At 36.8% G+C, this 13,859-nt stretch overlaps 1 protein-coding gene across 2 annotated transcripts; it reads right to left on the reverse strand.

Annotated features, from left to right (window-relative positions):
• Nucleotides 1-4,984: 4,984 nt before the first annotated feature.
• Nucleotides 4,985-11,848, reverse strand: LOC107046137. 2 transcript variants are annotated; one of them, XM_015268659.1, is made up of 11 exons: nucleotides 11,613-11,848; nucleotides 11,063-11,128; nucleotides 10,785-10,988; nucleotides 8,740-9,061; nucleotides 8,524-8,671; nucleotides 8,110-8,192; nucleotides 7,955-8,026; nucleotides 6,991-7,278; nucleotides 5,343-5,462; nucleotides 5,162-5,242; nucleotides 4,985-5,065 (listed from the first exon to the last, which is right to left on the reverse strand). In XM_015268659.1, exons 1-11 carry the CDS (start codon nucleotides 11,748-11,750, stop codon nucleotides 5,043-5,045), a joined length of 1,545 nt encoding a protein of 514 aa, XP_015124145.1. In that variant the 5' UTR covers nucleotides 11,751-11,848; the 3' UTR covers nucleotides 4,985-5,042. The 2 variants fall into 2 exon arrangements, with proteins under 2 accessions (XP_015124145.1, XP_015124146.1); XM_015268660.1 differs by lacking the exons at nucleotides 4,985-5,065; nucleotides 5,162-5,242 and having other exon boundaries at nucleotides 5,369-5,421.
• Nucleotides 11,849-13,859: the final 2,011 nt, after the last annotated feature.

A 13,859-nucleotide genomic window follows, 5' to 3' on the forward strand; every position in this document is an offset into this window, starting at 1 on the left:
CATCTTCATATAGAATCGAAGAATTGTGTTCTGTGTAGTGGCTCAAAAGAGACTATTATCGAAACATGGACATGGACATCGAACAATTATTGCCATCAACCTGCAACAATTGATTAAACATCGGTGGGACAGTAGTACTATAGAAGAACGATATATCAGCGACAACAATCGTTTTGTTTTAGCATGGGAAAAGAGGCACAAAGTAACAGCCAGGGAAAAATTCCAGTGCTGGCACTGGAAATGTTATTCGGGAGGACGTGAATTTTTCCGTACGTGTATTTCTATGAAAATTTCACATAAAACCTCGGAAATTCCACCTTAATAGCACTAGAATTTTTCACAGTGGGTGGATTGTGATTTTTTCCAGTATTCGCACTAGAATTTTTTTAGAAAATTTCTCTCCGTGCGAAACATCGAACAACTATGGCATCAGTTTTTGCGCAATGCGTTAAGAAACCACATCGCCATACCATCGGAGAAAGATTACAATGGACTTTGAGTGACATATTGTTGAAAATAGTCAAATCTCCGTGTAAATATGATGATGGTAAAAGATTGAAAATAGTGCATTATTCTATATATTCGTTGAAAAAAAACCAACAGCCATCATCCTGAATTTGCGGTCATTGTGTTTTATAAAAATATAACGACAACATCGAACAATTATCGCGGAGAACGCGGAGCAATCACTCATTTGGAAAACATTGCTAGGGCATTGGCAAAACATCGGACACCCATAGCTACCGTCGTGGAAATGAATATATGTTGAAAATATATAAGACATATATGTCATATATGAAATATATGTATTATATATGAGTCAGATAAAAAAATTGTATATTTTGTTGTATACGTGAAAAAATATATGGAGAAATATATATGCATATATGGATCATATATGAACGATATACTCATATATATGTGATTGTATATATGAATCTCATATATGAATCATGGGTCTAATGCCATAACATACTATTTCACATATATTTTTCCATCGGGTTACTTAATTCCGTGCTGTTTTTCAAGAAAGAACCTCGAAATAGCGCAGGCAATTTGTCACATTTAGCTACGAATGATTTACATTTATTCTAAAAAATATCGTAATAGTATACATGATCGCAATAGTTTTCGCGCAGTGTTTCATGGAACAATATCGCTATACTGTCGAAGAATCGTTATCTTTTTCTGTGGGCAATTGCATTTTGGTTAAACGCCTGAACACCCGTAACATTCTTCCATGAGGCCAAGGCAGTATTTTATCATGATCCATTGATAAAAAATTAGACCAATCTCAAGCACGACTCAGAGTGATCAATCTTTGGAAGAGATTACTATCGTCATTTCGAAGGGCGTTATTATATACAACCGTGAATAAAAAAGCTATCGCTGAAACGTCGAACAATGTTCGGCCTGGGAACGCAGCAATTACTTCAACATCAGAGGAACATGTAATAATTATAGTATTTAATTCGGAGCAATCAGTTATCGTAAAACGATACCCTAATCTCGCAGAATGACTGAATGGGGTTCAATTAAGTGTATGAATTCGGAAAAATTTGGACAAAGGATAGTATCGAAGAAAATTATTGAAACATTGTAACATTTTGACAGTGGATGATAAACAATGCTTTAGCGAACCACCGCCAAAATCTCGAAAAATTGTCGCGCTCGGCTCGAAATAATCACTGACTTGAAAAGATGGCTAAAAGATCGGCGAAACATCAAAGAATTCCTAGACATAATAATTATATAACTCAACCAAAATATCGCTCATTCATCATACTGGACTCTAAGCAATTGTTCATCACCATTGCATCGAAGAGTTTTTGCATTATACCGTGAGTGTCCCAATTGCCGCACGGGACCCCTTTCCCGGACGCAGAGCGCTCTTAGGATAGAATTTAGCATTTATCACATATTCACAGTCATCATGTGCATTTCATTTTGTTACATGCGATTGTCCAATTAGTCCCCTTCAAATCACACTATTGACGAATGTTCCACGAGTTTCATACAATTATTAGAAATTAATCTATGTAAGAGTACCCATGGCTGGTCTCTGAGCTGGTGGTTGTGTAGAGCGCGAACGTTAAAAATCATCGATATTGCGTAAGGATCAACCAGCAAAATGTAAGTGAACAATTGATTTTAATAGGTTTCTAGTAGTTGAGCAACAAATTTGGAAAAAGCTGAAATGAAAAAAAGAGAAAAATAATTGTTTTTTATGGAGGAAATGTTAAATCCGGCATCTCGGACGACTGAATTCGCGGTTGGAGGAGTTCCCGCACATGTGATTTCCAACCCTTAACCTCAATGTTTTTTTTCTGTCAGTTTCTTTGCTTTCATAAAGATATATTATTTTCTGAAACTCTCGTGCATTAGATAATGAAAAAATTATGAGAATAAAAATAAAAATAACGAATATAACAAATTCATCCATTTTTTTGAATCTTCTAGGCCTGGAAATACAGAAAAAAAAGCCCGCAAATATACCAATGAGGACTTGCGAAAATCTCTTAAGACTGTCAATTCAGGAAGGACTCTGGGATGAAAAAAAAAGAACTTTTAGATAATAGTTGTGGAGACGCTAACGATTCTCACAGCCCTCCCGAAAAAATCCCTCTAAATGAACCATAAACTCAAATATTTTATTGTCTCAACGTTTTTGTTTGTCTATTATTGTGTTGATCACAGTTTATCATTGTTGAAATAGTAATAAAATTACACTTAATATACTTTTCACAACTGATTTCCTATATTTCTCTGCCTCTATTTCACTGTGTCCGAGAATCGGGCACACGATATCCGGCAACCCGGCTAGGTCAGTTTTAGTCGTCCGAGAACTCGACCATAAGAGCTATGATGGTTTTTTATGAATATTTATCGAATTCTTCGGAATTAAAGTTGAAATCGAATGTCTTTTTGTCAAGAAATGATCAAAGATGACTCATGAACCTTCAGAATTCATAATTAAAAAAAAAAACACAAATTAAACGCTATTGTCTGGTAGAATATTCTTAACCGTGCGGCAATTGGGACACTCACGGTACTTGCAGTGTCCAGTCGTTGAGAAAAATTGCCGAACTTTGTAGAAGTTCATCATAGGACTCAAGACAACACTCTAGAATTTAATATCGAATAATCATCATATTGGCCCTTCAGGAGTAGGGCGCTTACGAGATGATACGAGACGAGATTGTGGAAGATTATATAGACTTAGGGCTGTTGCTCAACGTGAAACGTCATCAAATTATGGTAAAATTGTGCAGCAGGTCAATCATAAGCTCTCGCCAAACAACAATTATCGTACTAAACTGAGGATGGTTGTGGAAGGCAGAATATCGCTAAATCAGTGAATTATTCTTTTACTGGTTTATCGCCCTGATTTGGCTTATTGCGTTATGTTTGAATTTATTGACAATGAGTTTCTTCAGTTCGACACTGACCAGCATGGTTGGATTATACTGACCAAGTTACGAAACGCAAACGAATAATGTATGTGATAAGCCGCTATTTGGGTATACATAGATTGCATCTGGGTTGCACTCCGACGCTCACGAAGGCTGCAACTCATTATATTCAGTTAGATGACAGATTTATCATAATTGGTTAATGAATTCAAATTTATTCGCCTATCTACTATTATCAGGATTTATTCCTTGAAGCCTAGGACCAACCTATAATTAGGAGTACCCCCACGCCGGGTACAACAACTGATTCATGAGCTTGGTTTTTATTGGAAAAGATTGCTAGAAGTTCATAGGTTATTGTACGGTATTCATGGTAGTAATTCATTATTAAACAGTGCTCAAAAGTCGAACAAATATGATACTAGTCTCCAATCGGTGGCTCTATGAAGAATACTGCTATATCATCGAAAGAAATTTGTCTTTAAATCTCAGCATTCACTTCTTCGAAATAACTCCTGAAAGTACTCAAGTTTATCGCCGTGGATTCGAGTTAGGTCACCAAAACATCGAACACACATCGTACTGTAATCTGGGTAGATGATCGAGGGAGAAAATCCTCATATGATGAACAATCACTGCAGGGTTTTTTGAGTAGATACTCATTGGAAATTATAGATGAACATCCTCTGAGCATAAAACGACCGTTCGATGGTGTCAGCTAATTTAAATTACGCTTAGTCTGAAGAACGGAAAATTTCCGTCTAAAGTACCTTGTGGAGGGCCAAAGAAAATTGTTATCTCTAAAATTTCGTGGAAAACTGAAACAAAAATGAAAACAAAATCTTTTCTGTACTTAATAAAATTCTAAAAAGAAAAGGTAATTTTTTTAGGGTCTTTTCAGTTTTAAGGAAACGATAAAGAAGCCTTCATGGAATTAAAATTCTTAAGGTTCAAAACCGAAGTAATAATTGGTAAAATCAACCGTATGATCTTTTTATCGGGTGTAATTTTCAGATTGGTTGTCATTTTTCAATATATAAGTAAGGAATAGAGCGTTCGATATATAAATGCGAGTAGTTGTCGGCATCAAACTACCTTCTTCCCTTCCGCACTATACTCGCTTATGATAAGCATTAAGACACTGTCCATGAATTTCAATGTGCATTGGAAATTATTGGTATTAGAGATTTTCCGTGATAAGTATTAATCCTAACGTATTCCGGTAACAAATTTGCTGTACAGTGTAGTTTCTGGTAGATATAAGCTGATTTATCAACTTCCCGATTATAGGAAAGTTATTGTAATGACCCCGAAAATCGAAATTGGAAATTTCACCATATCTCCACGTTTCAAGACCTCTAGGATCTTCCTCTAACGTTTCCAGGAACATGTGCGCGGGTGTATGTGTGTGTGTATTTCTGTGAACAAATTTTGTGATACGATTTCTCTTAAATAAACGACGAGAATCAAATTTGCTTCTATACCCATCGATGCGCCTTGAACCTGATCAGATTATGAGCAAAATCGTCTCAGCGATTCGATAGTTATTTGAATGGAACTTCAGAAAAAAGTATCATCGAAATTTTTTTATTTTCGACTCCTATACATTGTACACCTCTATCACACTTCTTACTCTTGTACATTCAACGAATCTGGAATAGGAAATATATTTTTTTTCTTAAAGCAGTTGTTCTCAAGTTTCGTACATAACTTCGAGAATTTTTTTAAAGGGGGGGGGAGACAATTACCTTCGGCACCTTCCAGTAGATCCCAGTCTAAGACTTGCAGATCAACTATCCCTTCATCGACAAGAGGGAGCTCTAAAAGATCTGGAGAAGTTCTAAGGTGAGTATTATCAAAATGAAAGCAAGTTTAAAGCTTATTCACTCATCTTATTATTAATTATGCGACAAAGAATGTACTACTAACCTACTCTTTGGTCTTCGTGGCTACCCTCTTCCATTTTCGCTCTCCTGGCTAATGAGTTGTCCTCATCAAGAAGGGTCTCCTGGAGTTGAGGGGAACTTTGTACTGTATGCAGTGTTTGACCTTTTCAACATCGACAAATAATCACATCGTCGTTAGAGAGCCAAAGGGGCGTGAAAGGTGTGCATACGCATAGATTTTACGCACTTTTGACTCTACGGTGACAATAATAACAATAATTCTCTCAACTCTGTGACCACCATTAGTTCACTAGTTTTTAATTGATTTTATGAATATAAGGTATTGCATTTCAAAACACTTAATAGCTGATCTTCATCCTCTCAAAAGTTAATGTCAATTTTTTCAAGGATTGGGGGATTGAAAAACTGTTCTTCCATTATTTTACGATTTTTTCTGCAGTGCAATTCACAGATATGATCTTCTCCGTGTTCTTTCGTTTTTGTTTAAACCGGAATTATACCGAGGGGCTAATCACTCAGGAAATCATTGGATCATTCAGTCGGAAATCAGGAGAAATCATTGGAAATCAAGCGATTTCCATTGTTGGCAGTGATGTCTAATGACTTCTTGAAAGGATCCGAAATCGGTATGAATCATAAGAATATAAGGTTATTAGAAATCATTGATAAATGTTGAATTGAAATACTATTTTATGTCACTACGACCGATAAACCGCGAAATCCAAGCTCACTTCATTCGGTTAGAACGCGGTTCTCGGTCACAAAAGTCATCTCTATTGTGCGGAGGTTAATCTCATGATCTATTGAGCTTTATTCCATTTTTCACGTTATCATTTGAGGCCTTGAAAAAAGCGACCGAAGATAATTGAATAAGTTCTGTGATTTAATAAAATGTTACACAAATTAATGTTGGGACAGGAGATGACAACGCCTGTCAAACGACTATCAAAAATTATACGCCCGAGATATCCACATTAGGGATATTCGCAAGGGTCAGCTCGACCGGTGTCCTTTCGACAGCGCAGATGATTCTCGAGACGTTGGACCCTTGCGAGGGATAACCCTTGCGGCGTATGACTTTCGCTAGACATGATTCTCACAAGGTATGACTCTGATCATGTTTGACTCTCGCGAGATATAACCGTTGGTATAATCCTTACGACGTATGATTCTCGCGAGGTGTGATCCTCGTAACGTATGACCTTCGCGAAGCTTCACGGTTTGGGATGAAAAGTGACATTTTTCACATTTTTAACATTCATTACGTCAATTACACGTTAATTACAACGTCATGTAATAAACTACCATTCTCGACAGACGCTCGACGCTGCCAGAAATTATGATTCCTCGATTAATTTTTTGAAATCGAGTAATCAGTGCAGTTCACTAAAAATGATGAGAATCACGAGCAACCATGATTTCTATTCTGATTGATTAATCACAGAAATCATTCAATAAATCACAAAAAAGCAACCCATTCTGGAAACCACTGAGCGATCAGGATGAGGAATGACCAGCCTCTTGAATTACATTTATCCAATTCCATCTCACAAAATACCACAATGTTGCATTTATCGACGCCTTTAATGTCGTGTAGGGTGTTTGAACTTTTGTGAGGTTGACTGTCAGCGGTAAAATAATTCTATGGGAAATATCCTCGTAGAAATTACCTATCGCAATTAGGTGACTCTTCAGTGGGAACTTTGTGATGGTGTCATTCTTCTCAGTACCACTATTACTTATGACCGTCGCCGTGGGCGGCACACGGCGTTTTCTCGAACCTCTTCCCCGTGTGACTTTGAAGCTTGTCCCATTCCCTTCAGCACCGTTAATACTGGGCACATTCTTCTTGAGAGGCACATGGCATCCCCTGGAACCCTTTCCCCTTCTTTCACATCCTCTTCTGCCTCTCGTACCACGACTACTTTTCTCAGTGCCATATTCTTCTGTTTCTGGAACTACATCAAAAATAATAGTTGTAGTCACAGAGAAAAAAAGTTTCTAGTTTCCATAACCACTCTACTGAAAGCCAGAAATTCGTGAGTTTCGAGGGCAGACACTGAGATCCAGAAACAAGTTACTTAGTTCCAGTGAAAAAATCACTGAAATTATGTAAAAAAAAATTTAGAGAGTTCCAGTGAGAAAAGTTCTTAATTCCAGAACGGTGGTACTGAAACCGCTGGGTACAGGAATCAAGAACCCTGGGTTATCAACATAAGAACTGTTGAGGGCATTTACGTATTACGTCACGCGACTGAGGAAGGGAGAAAGTTCTGCAATTTGCGCCAATCCGTGACGGAGGGGGGTTGACCTAGGTTGTAATGTCACCCCATAATTGAAAGTGATAATCAGAGGAGGCACGGGTGACAATTGAAGAACATCAAGGTTCTTATTTTATTAACCCCTTCTTAATTTCAGTACCCAACGATTCCAGAACCAAAGTGCCTTGAGTAAGTATCATAGGTACTGGATTTCAGTTAAAATTACGGAGAACTAAAACAGTTTTCTCTCATTTTTAGCAAAAATTCTCTCGAAATCAGTCAAAATTCAATGAAATCCAATGAAAATTCACTGCAATTCAGAACTTCTTGGAACCGGTGTTTGAACTGGTGTATGAGTTAAATCTGTAGGTACCTGGTTTGAAATTCTCTGCATAGAGCAACATCTCGTTACTAGCCAACTCATGTGGTTCCACTGAAACAATTGCTGTACATAAATGGGGAGTCAATACGGTTCTCTTCCTGATATCGTTATTTGTTACTGGAAGAAATTAAACGAAAATTGATTACCTATTAAGGATTCCATTTCTGTCAATATTTCTTGCTGTCTTTCCTCAGTAATTATGTCGAAAAAGAATTGCTCCATATCCAATCTGGAAATTACAGAAATCAATTGATTGTAATAACGAAACAATAAGTGAAGATTCGTTGTGGGTGTCTGCATAAAAAATTCCCAATTCGGAAGCATTTGCTTTATTAGATGTGCGTAATTTGTCGTATTCCACACATTGGTAGATAAATATGATTCAGATTATGGGAAAACTTATGACATTATCGAAGCCGAGAATTAAAAAAATATATAAACAATACTTCAAATGGTACTTGTTGATTTCACATAAAAACATGAATATCTGCTTAAATGCAACAGAGTGAGTACTTGTTATGGAGACGTCCACGCTTACTTATAGTTATACTGATACACACTCTTCATTAGATAATTTTCTTTGGCATTCTCTGATTCTCTCGTTATCTTCTCGTTGCTTCTGCATGGTATACGTCTTGGTAATTTTAATATTGTGTTGAACACGAGTCAACTTTGCATCAGTCTGTTCGATGTATTGCTTCAAATTGACTGGTAATGACAAGCTGTTTTCAATTCACACTCTATGATTTAGAGATGGTCAAATATTCGATACCTACAGAAAAGAGTCCAAAGAGTTGGCTTACGGCCTCCAAGTTCATCAGTCAGATGGCGATTGCACGCTTCTGCTGAATTGTTGGTTCGATCATCTTCTTCAAAAACACACACCAGAACTGCTTTAGGTAACCATTGACGCTGAAGGTAAGCGTGAAACTTCAGTAGATTGGGGAATTTCTCGGAATGAAGCAGGATTCGGCTGTAAATTATCCGAAGACCTTCCTGAAATTTTTCGGGGGGTGTCAAGGCCAAGGCCCATGTGAAAAAAAGGATCATCTGAGGAGCGTCCTCCAGTTTTAAGTCGTACCAATATCTTGTTACTGTCTGAAATGTTTCCAGAATACATCAAATTTCCCCCAAGAAAAATAACAATCTACTGTTTCTGAAAATTAAATCTCATAAGTTTGTATTCATTCTTTTTTGGGATACCTGCATGAACAGTACATTTTTCGGAACGGTTCAGTGTGTCATTTTCAAAGTGATATGATGTGACGTATGTTTAATACGATGGATGGATCTCGGCGTCACAAGGTCCACATCTTGGTTGAAATCGATTGAGCGATTGTTCAGGTTTTCACGATGTTATAGAGATAGACGAGTAATTTCCTGCGCGAAAGAGACGAATTGGGAAACTTTTGATCCGGTTCCAATGGGTCATACTCACTTCAACCCATCATCGTTAACGCACCTACTTTCGGAAGCAAGTGCAGCGAGCGATCAACAACGTACCTCACTAGTACACGGAGAGAAATTTCTGAAAAAATTTCTAGTATTTCCGAGAAAAATTCTCGTTCTAGAACTAGAAAGTGGGCGCAAACTACCAGCACAGGTATTTTTCTAGTACTCCCAATAATCTTTCTTTTATTCCTTTTAAAAATTAATGGAAGTAATGATAAAATTATTAGAAATAAAAGAAAAATTAATGGAAGTACTAGAAAAATTCCTGTGCTGGGAGTTTGCGCCCACTTTCCAGTGCTAGCACCAGAATTTTTCTCAGAAATCTCTCTCCGTGTATAATCATCATTTTATGGTGCCCTGACTCGGCTTGGCTATACTAGTAAATCTAATCAATTCAATGGAATCGCAATTTTTTGGGCAGCAGCAATGGAAGAATTGCCTCACTTCCTTGAATTTCCAAGAAAAATATGAATATTCACTACCAAATCGATCAATGGAGATTGACAATTAACTGTAAATTCGATGATTGTCTTACTTGAGTTTTCTGGACTTTTATTAAGGGGAGACGCCAGTGGATTTCAAACATCGTAAGTTTTTGAAGTGAGGATCTCCATGCATATGTTTCCCCTCTATATTTCATATATGCATCAAATACGATCCTGATTGTTAGAATTTTCATTTTTTCATGATGAAATTTCTTTACAATCTCGACGAACTATGATGTGAGGAAAATGTCTAATAAGTACACCCGTTATTTCTGCCAAAAATGAAGTAGAGTTTGCAGCACAACCATCGGCATTCGTCATATGCACACGACCAATGGGGTGATGGAAAACATCGCCAATCTATCGCAGAACGATCGCAAAGGCTGAACGGCTGTCCCTCAAGACCGATGCATATGAGAAAATATGGGAGATAAGAAATAAAGATGCCTAACCAGAAATAAGCAGAAAGGAATTTTGTTTTCAACACGCTAAAGTTAATGTTTCAATGCATAATAACAAATGGCTTTTATTGCTCATTCTTTTTAATGCTATATACTCTACTTCCGTGCGTTGGCCCTTTCCCAGAGACATAGCCTTTCAACGTATAAATGTAGAACTGAATTCATGGCAACAGGACTACTAATAAACAAAAAAACCACAGGAACCTTACGGGAGGACCGTGTTCTTTCCGAGGTACTTTTGTCAAAGAAAGGGTCACTTAATCCTGGGATGCGTTTGCACTGGGCTCGGAGAAATAGTTTCTTATGACGTAATTCATTGGGAAGTATTCCGAAAATCGTGTTTGATTTCAGAGTTCCCTCTATGTAAATAGAAATTTTAGTCTCCGCTGTTTGTATAATAAAATAGTCATAGAAGTGAATTACCTGAGTGTAGTGAAACCAGCAGCACCTCAAGCGAACCGTAGGGAAGACACTGCGGATCGCGTTTATCTCGGCTGCTTCAAAATCTGTGACAATTGTATGCAGATTGTGTTTCAAACCGGGTGCTAGTTCCACTAGCCTTGCCAGAATCGCTTTGTATAAACCACCTTTGGCTCCATTACAATAGGCGTACACAGCAGGTAAAACCTAGGATGATATGTAGAACGTAGGTTAAATAAATAACCCATACAGTTTGTTTATAAAAATGTTCTGTAACTCACCACGTTAGGTTTCAACTTGATATGCAATACCCACAGTTGACTAGCTTTTGGCTTGGAGGGAACTGGCTAGATAGACATACATGAATAAAAATTGGTATGACAGTAATGTAGTAGGAAAAAAGAGGATAATTCAATTCGAAGGTGGTTCACCTTTGAGCTCATCGTAATATGAATAAACTGATACGCATAGGAAAGTTGAGGAAAAATTATCTAGAAAAGTTCGGCCAATTTTATTGTCCGGAACGTAACCGTGGAGCGAAATGTAATTCACTAAAAAATTCTTTCAATCAAGGATATCTCACGATTTCTTCGGTAAATAAATGATATGTATGGAAGTAACAATTACAGTTTCCTGCACAGAGAAATTTGATGCACTTGTACTATATTTTCTTCTGGAAACGCAGCAAACGATATGAGAACAGACGAAAGTGAAAATTTGCTATATTTACTTCACCGCGAAAAAACTTATTGACATAGTAATTATTAAGATTCGCTGGCGTAATTTTTGATGACTTCTTTGATGAATTGTTTCACTTGAAAAACAAATTACCTGTACTGAAGAACAAAATTTTTTCTCGAATAATTCTTCAGATTGTGGCAATTGAAATTCATTCGCGAGTGTTTTTCTTGCCACAAGAACTGTCGATTTTAAGAGGAGCCCAACGTAGTTTGCGACAAATCCATGCATTTGCGACACAATCTTGAATTTCCCTCAATTAGGACATACGCCAGGGGCTTTTATGTGTCTTTTGAAATGTTCAGAAGATTTTAACATTTTTTCCAAGGTCGACGATCACAAATATGATAACCATTTTGCGAAATCACGCGCTGTCTATTTGTTTGTAACGATTCAATTGTTTAAAATGCAAGATCGCGGAAAGGCCGACATATCTATGAGCAAAATTTTACAACCAAAAAAAATTATTTTCCCAAGATAAAAATATTTTTTGTGGAATAAATATTTCTTATTGCTAGCATGATTGCAAAGATATCGCGGATGCAATTCCGAAGAGTGGCGCTTTAACACGGTGGCAACGCCCTCCGGAGTATTCTTCAGAGAAATAGTTAAAGGGAGAAAAATATGATCAAGATAGAAAAATGTTCTTAACTCAAAGATACATCAGATCAATTATACGACTTTCTCAATTATTTCCAGTAGTTTTCAAGAAATTCAATTTTTTATGAAAGAAATTGCGGGGCAAATTAGCATTTTTTTTACCATTGAATTATGTAATTATCTCATCGACTACTAGGAATGGATCCAAATGTCACAAAACTCAATAGATGGATCACATAATTACCCCCATTTTTCATTCGTCGTTTTTTTTCTAGCTTTATGCATTCAGAAGATATTCTTGACGGAAGTCAGGTTACTCCGTACGGTATTAGGGGCACTCGTACATCTATTGGAATGTCCACAAGATTTTATGATTGGACCTTTTGTTCTCCAGTAACCCTCTCTGGTAACTTCATAACCGTTTTTGTTAAATCATGCCCCGTCTATTCGTTCACAAAAATGTAATCGTTCAAAACACAATATCGCAGAAACCGTGAGAGAAAGAAGGATTTTTTTTTGGCATTATCGGATGGAACTATTAAGAAGAGAGCTCAAAGTCACATAACGGATGAAATATATCACAAAATTATGAGTATTTTTGGAATTGCAAAAAAACATTACACTATGTGTAGAGAAATAAATAACAATAAGTGCAAAAATTTATGGGAATAAAAAGTTGAACCTATGCCAAGGTTGATTTTTTCTCTGTATTGGCATATTTGTCTGCCATTTCAACAATATTCATAGTTTTTCAATGTATTTTTTGGGTGATGTAAAATTTAGCTCTGTTCTGGAAAATTCGCGAACTAATAACTGAAAAAATTTGCCCTGTCTCTTACCGTTTCTGCGATATTGTATTTTAAACAATTATGTTATTATTAACCAATAAATCAGCGCATGGTTTCGCAAGAACGGTTATCGTATTTACAACCAGCAACCGAGAAAACATAAAGTCCAATGATAAAATCTTCTGAGTATCTCAAAGCATACTGAAGTACACTGTGCACTAAACGCATGAGCAATATTTACGAAAAATTTCATTCTTGACGTTAAAACGAGGGTTTTGATACAAATGACTCTACGACAGAAATTTCGTCACATGTGGGTTTTTGAGAATTTGGAATTGAGATTGGATATATATATATATATATATATATATATATATATATATATATATATATATATATATATACAAAATAATATAAAAAATTTTGGTGTAGTCCAAAAAATGATTGTACAGTAGATACTCCCTAGAATTTCAGTAGAGGAATGTACTTTCCGCAATTAACGTGTAGTGGTAGTGTAGAGGCGTGTGCCCCTCGGCGTGACGGGAACTACGGGAGAATTGAAACAGGCAGATTACACTCTCTCTATGAGTGGCGGGCTCCAGGACGTTTCAGTGCGCAGAGTGGTTAGCCCCGAAGCCGAAATCATAGGGAGACTCTACTGTATCGTAAAATCCCTTATACCAGGGTATCTTTCCATCCTCGTCTAATTTTTCAAATTTATATAAAATTTTCGGCTGCATGCATGGCGAAAACCACCTCCCTGGTCTCAAGGACTCCAGATATTGGGAGACAAACAGTTTTTTTAGTCCGTACAATTACCATATGGTAAAATCTCCTTCAAGAATGTTTCCTTTTATCTTCCTCTATTTTTTGAAGTTGATTTGAAATTTCCTGGTGCATGCAGCTAGCTGCAACCCGTTACTACACGTTAATCCCACGTTAATGGTCCAAA

This window comes from Diachasma alloeum, unplaced genomic scaffold, assembly GCF_001412515.2.
Source record: "Diachasma alloeum isolate Michigan unplaced genomic scaffold, Dall2.0 Dall_scaffold_01215, whole genome shotgun sequence".
Lineage (NCBI taxonomy): Eukaryota > Metazoa > Arthropoda > Insecta > Hymenoptera > Braconidae > Diachasma > Diachasma alloeum.

Excerpts from the sequence above, each read along its gene's own strand:
- LOC107046137 (XM_015268659.1), bottom strand. The coding sequence starts at position 11,750 with ATGCATGGATTTGTCGCAAACTACGTTGGGCTCCTCTTAAAATCGACA. Across the intron at positions 7,279-7,954 it reads TGCAGAGAATTTCAAACCAG|TTCCAGAAACAGAAGAATAT; the intron begins GTACCTACAGAT and ends TTTTTGATGTAG. Across the intron at positions 5,463-6,990 it reads GAGTCACCTAATTGCGATAG|GTCAAACACTGCATACAGTA; the intron begins GTAATTTCTACG and ends GATGTTGAAAAG.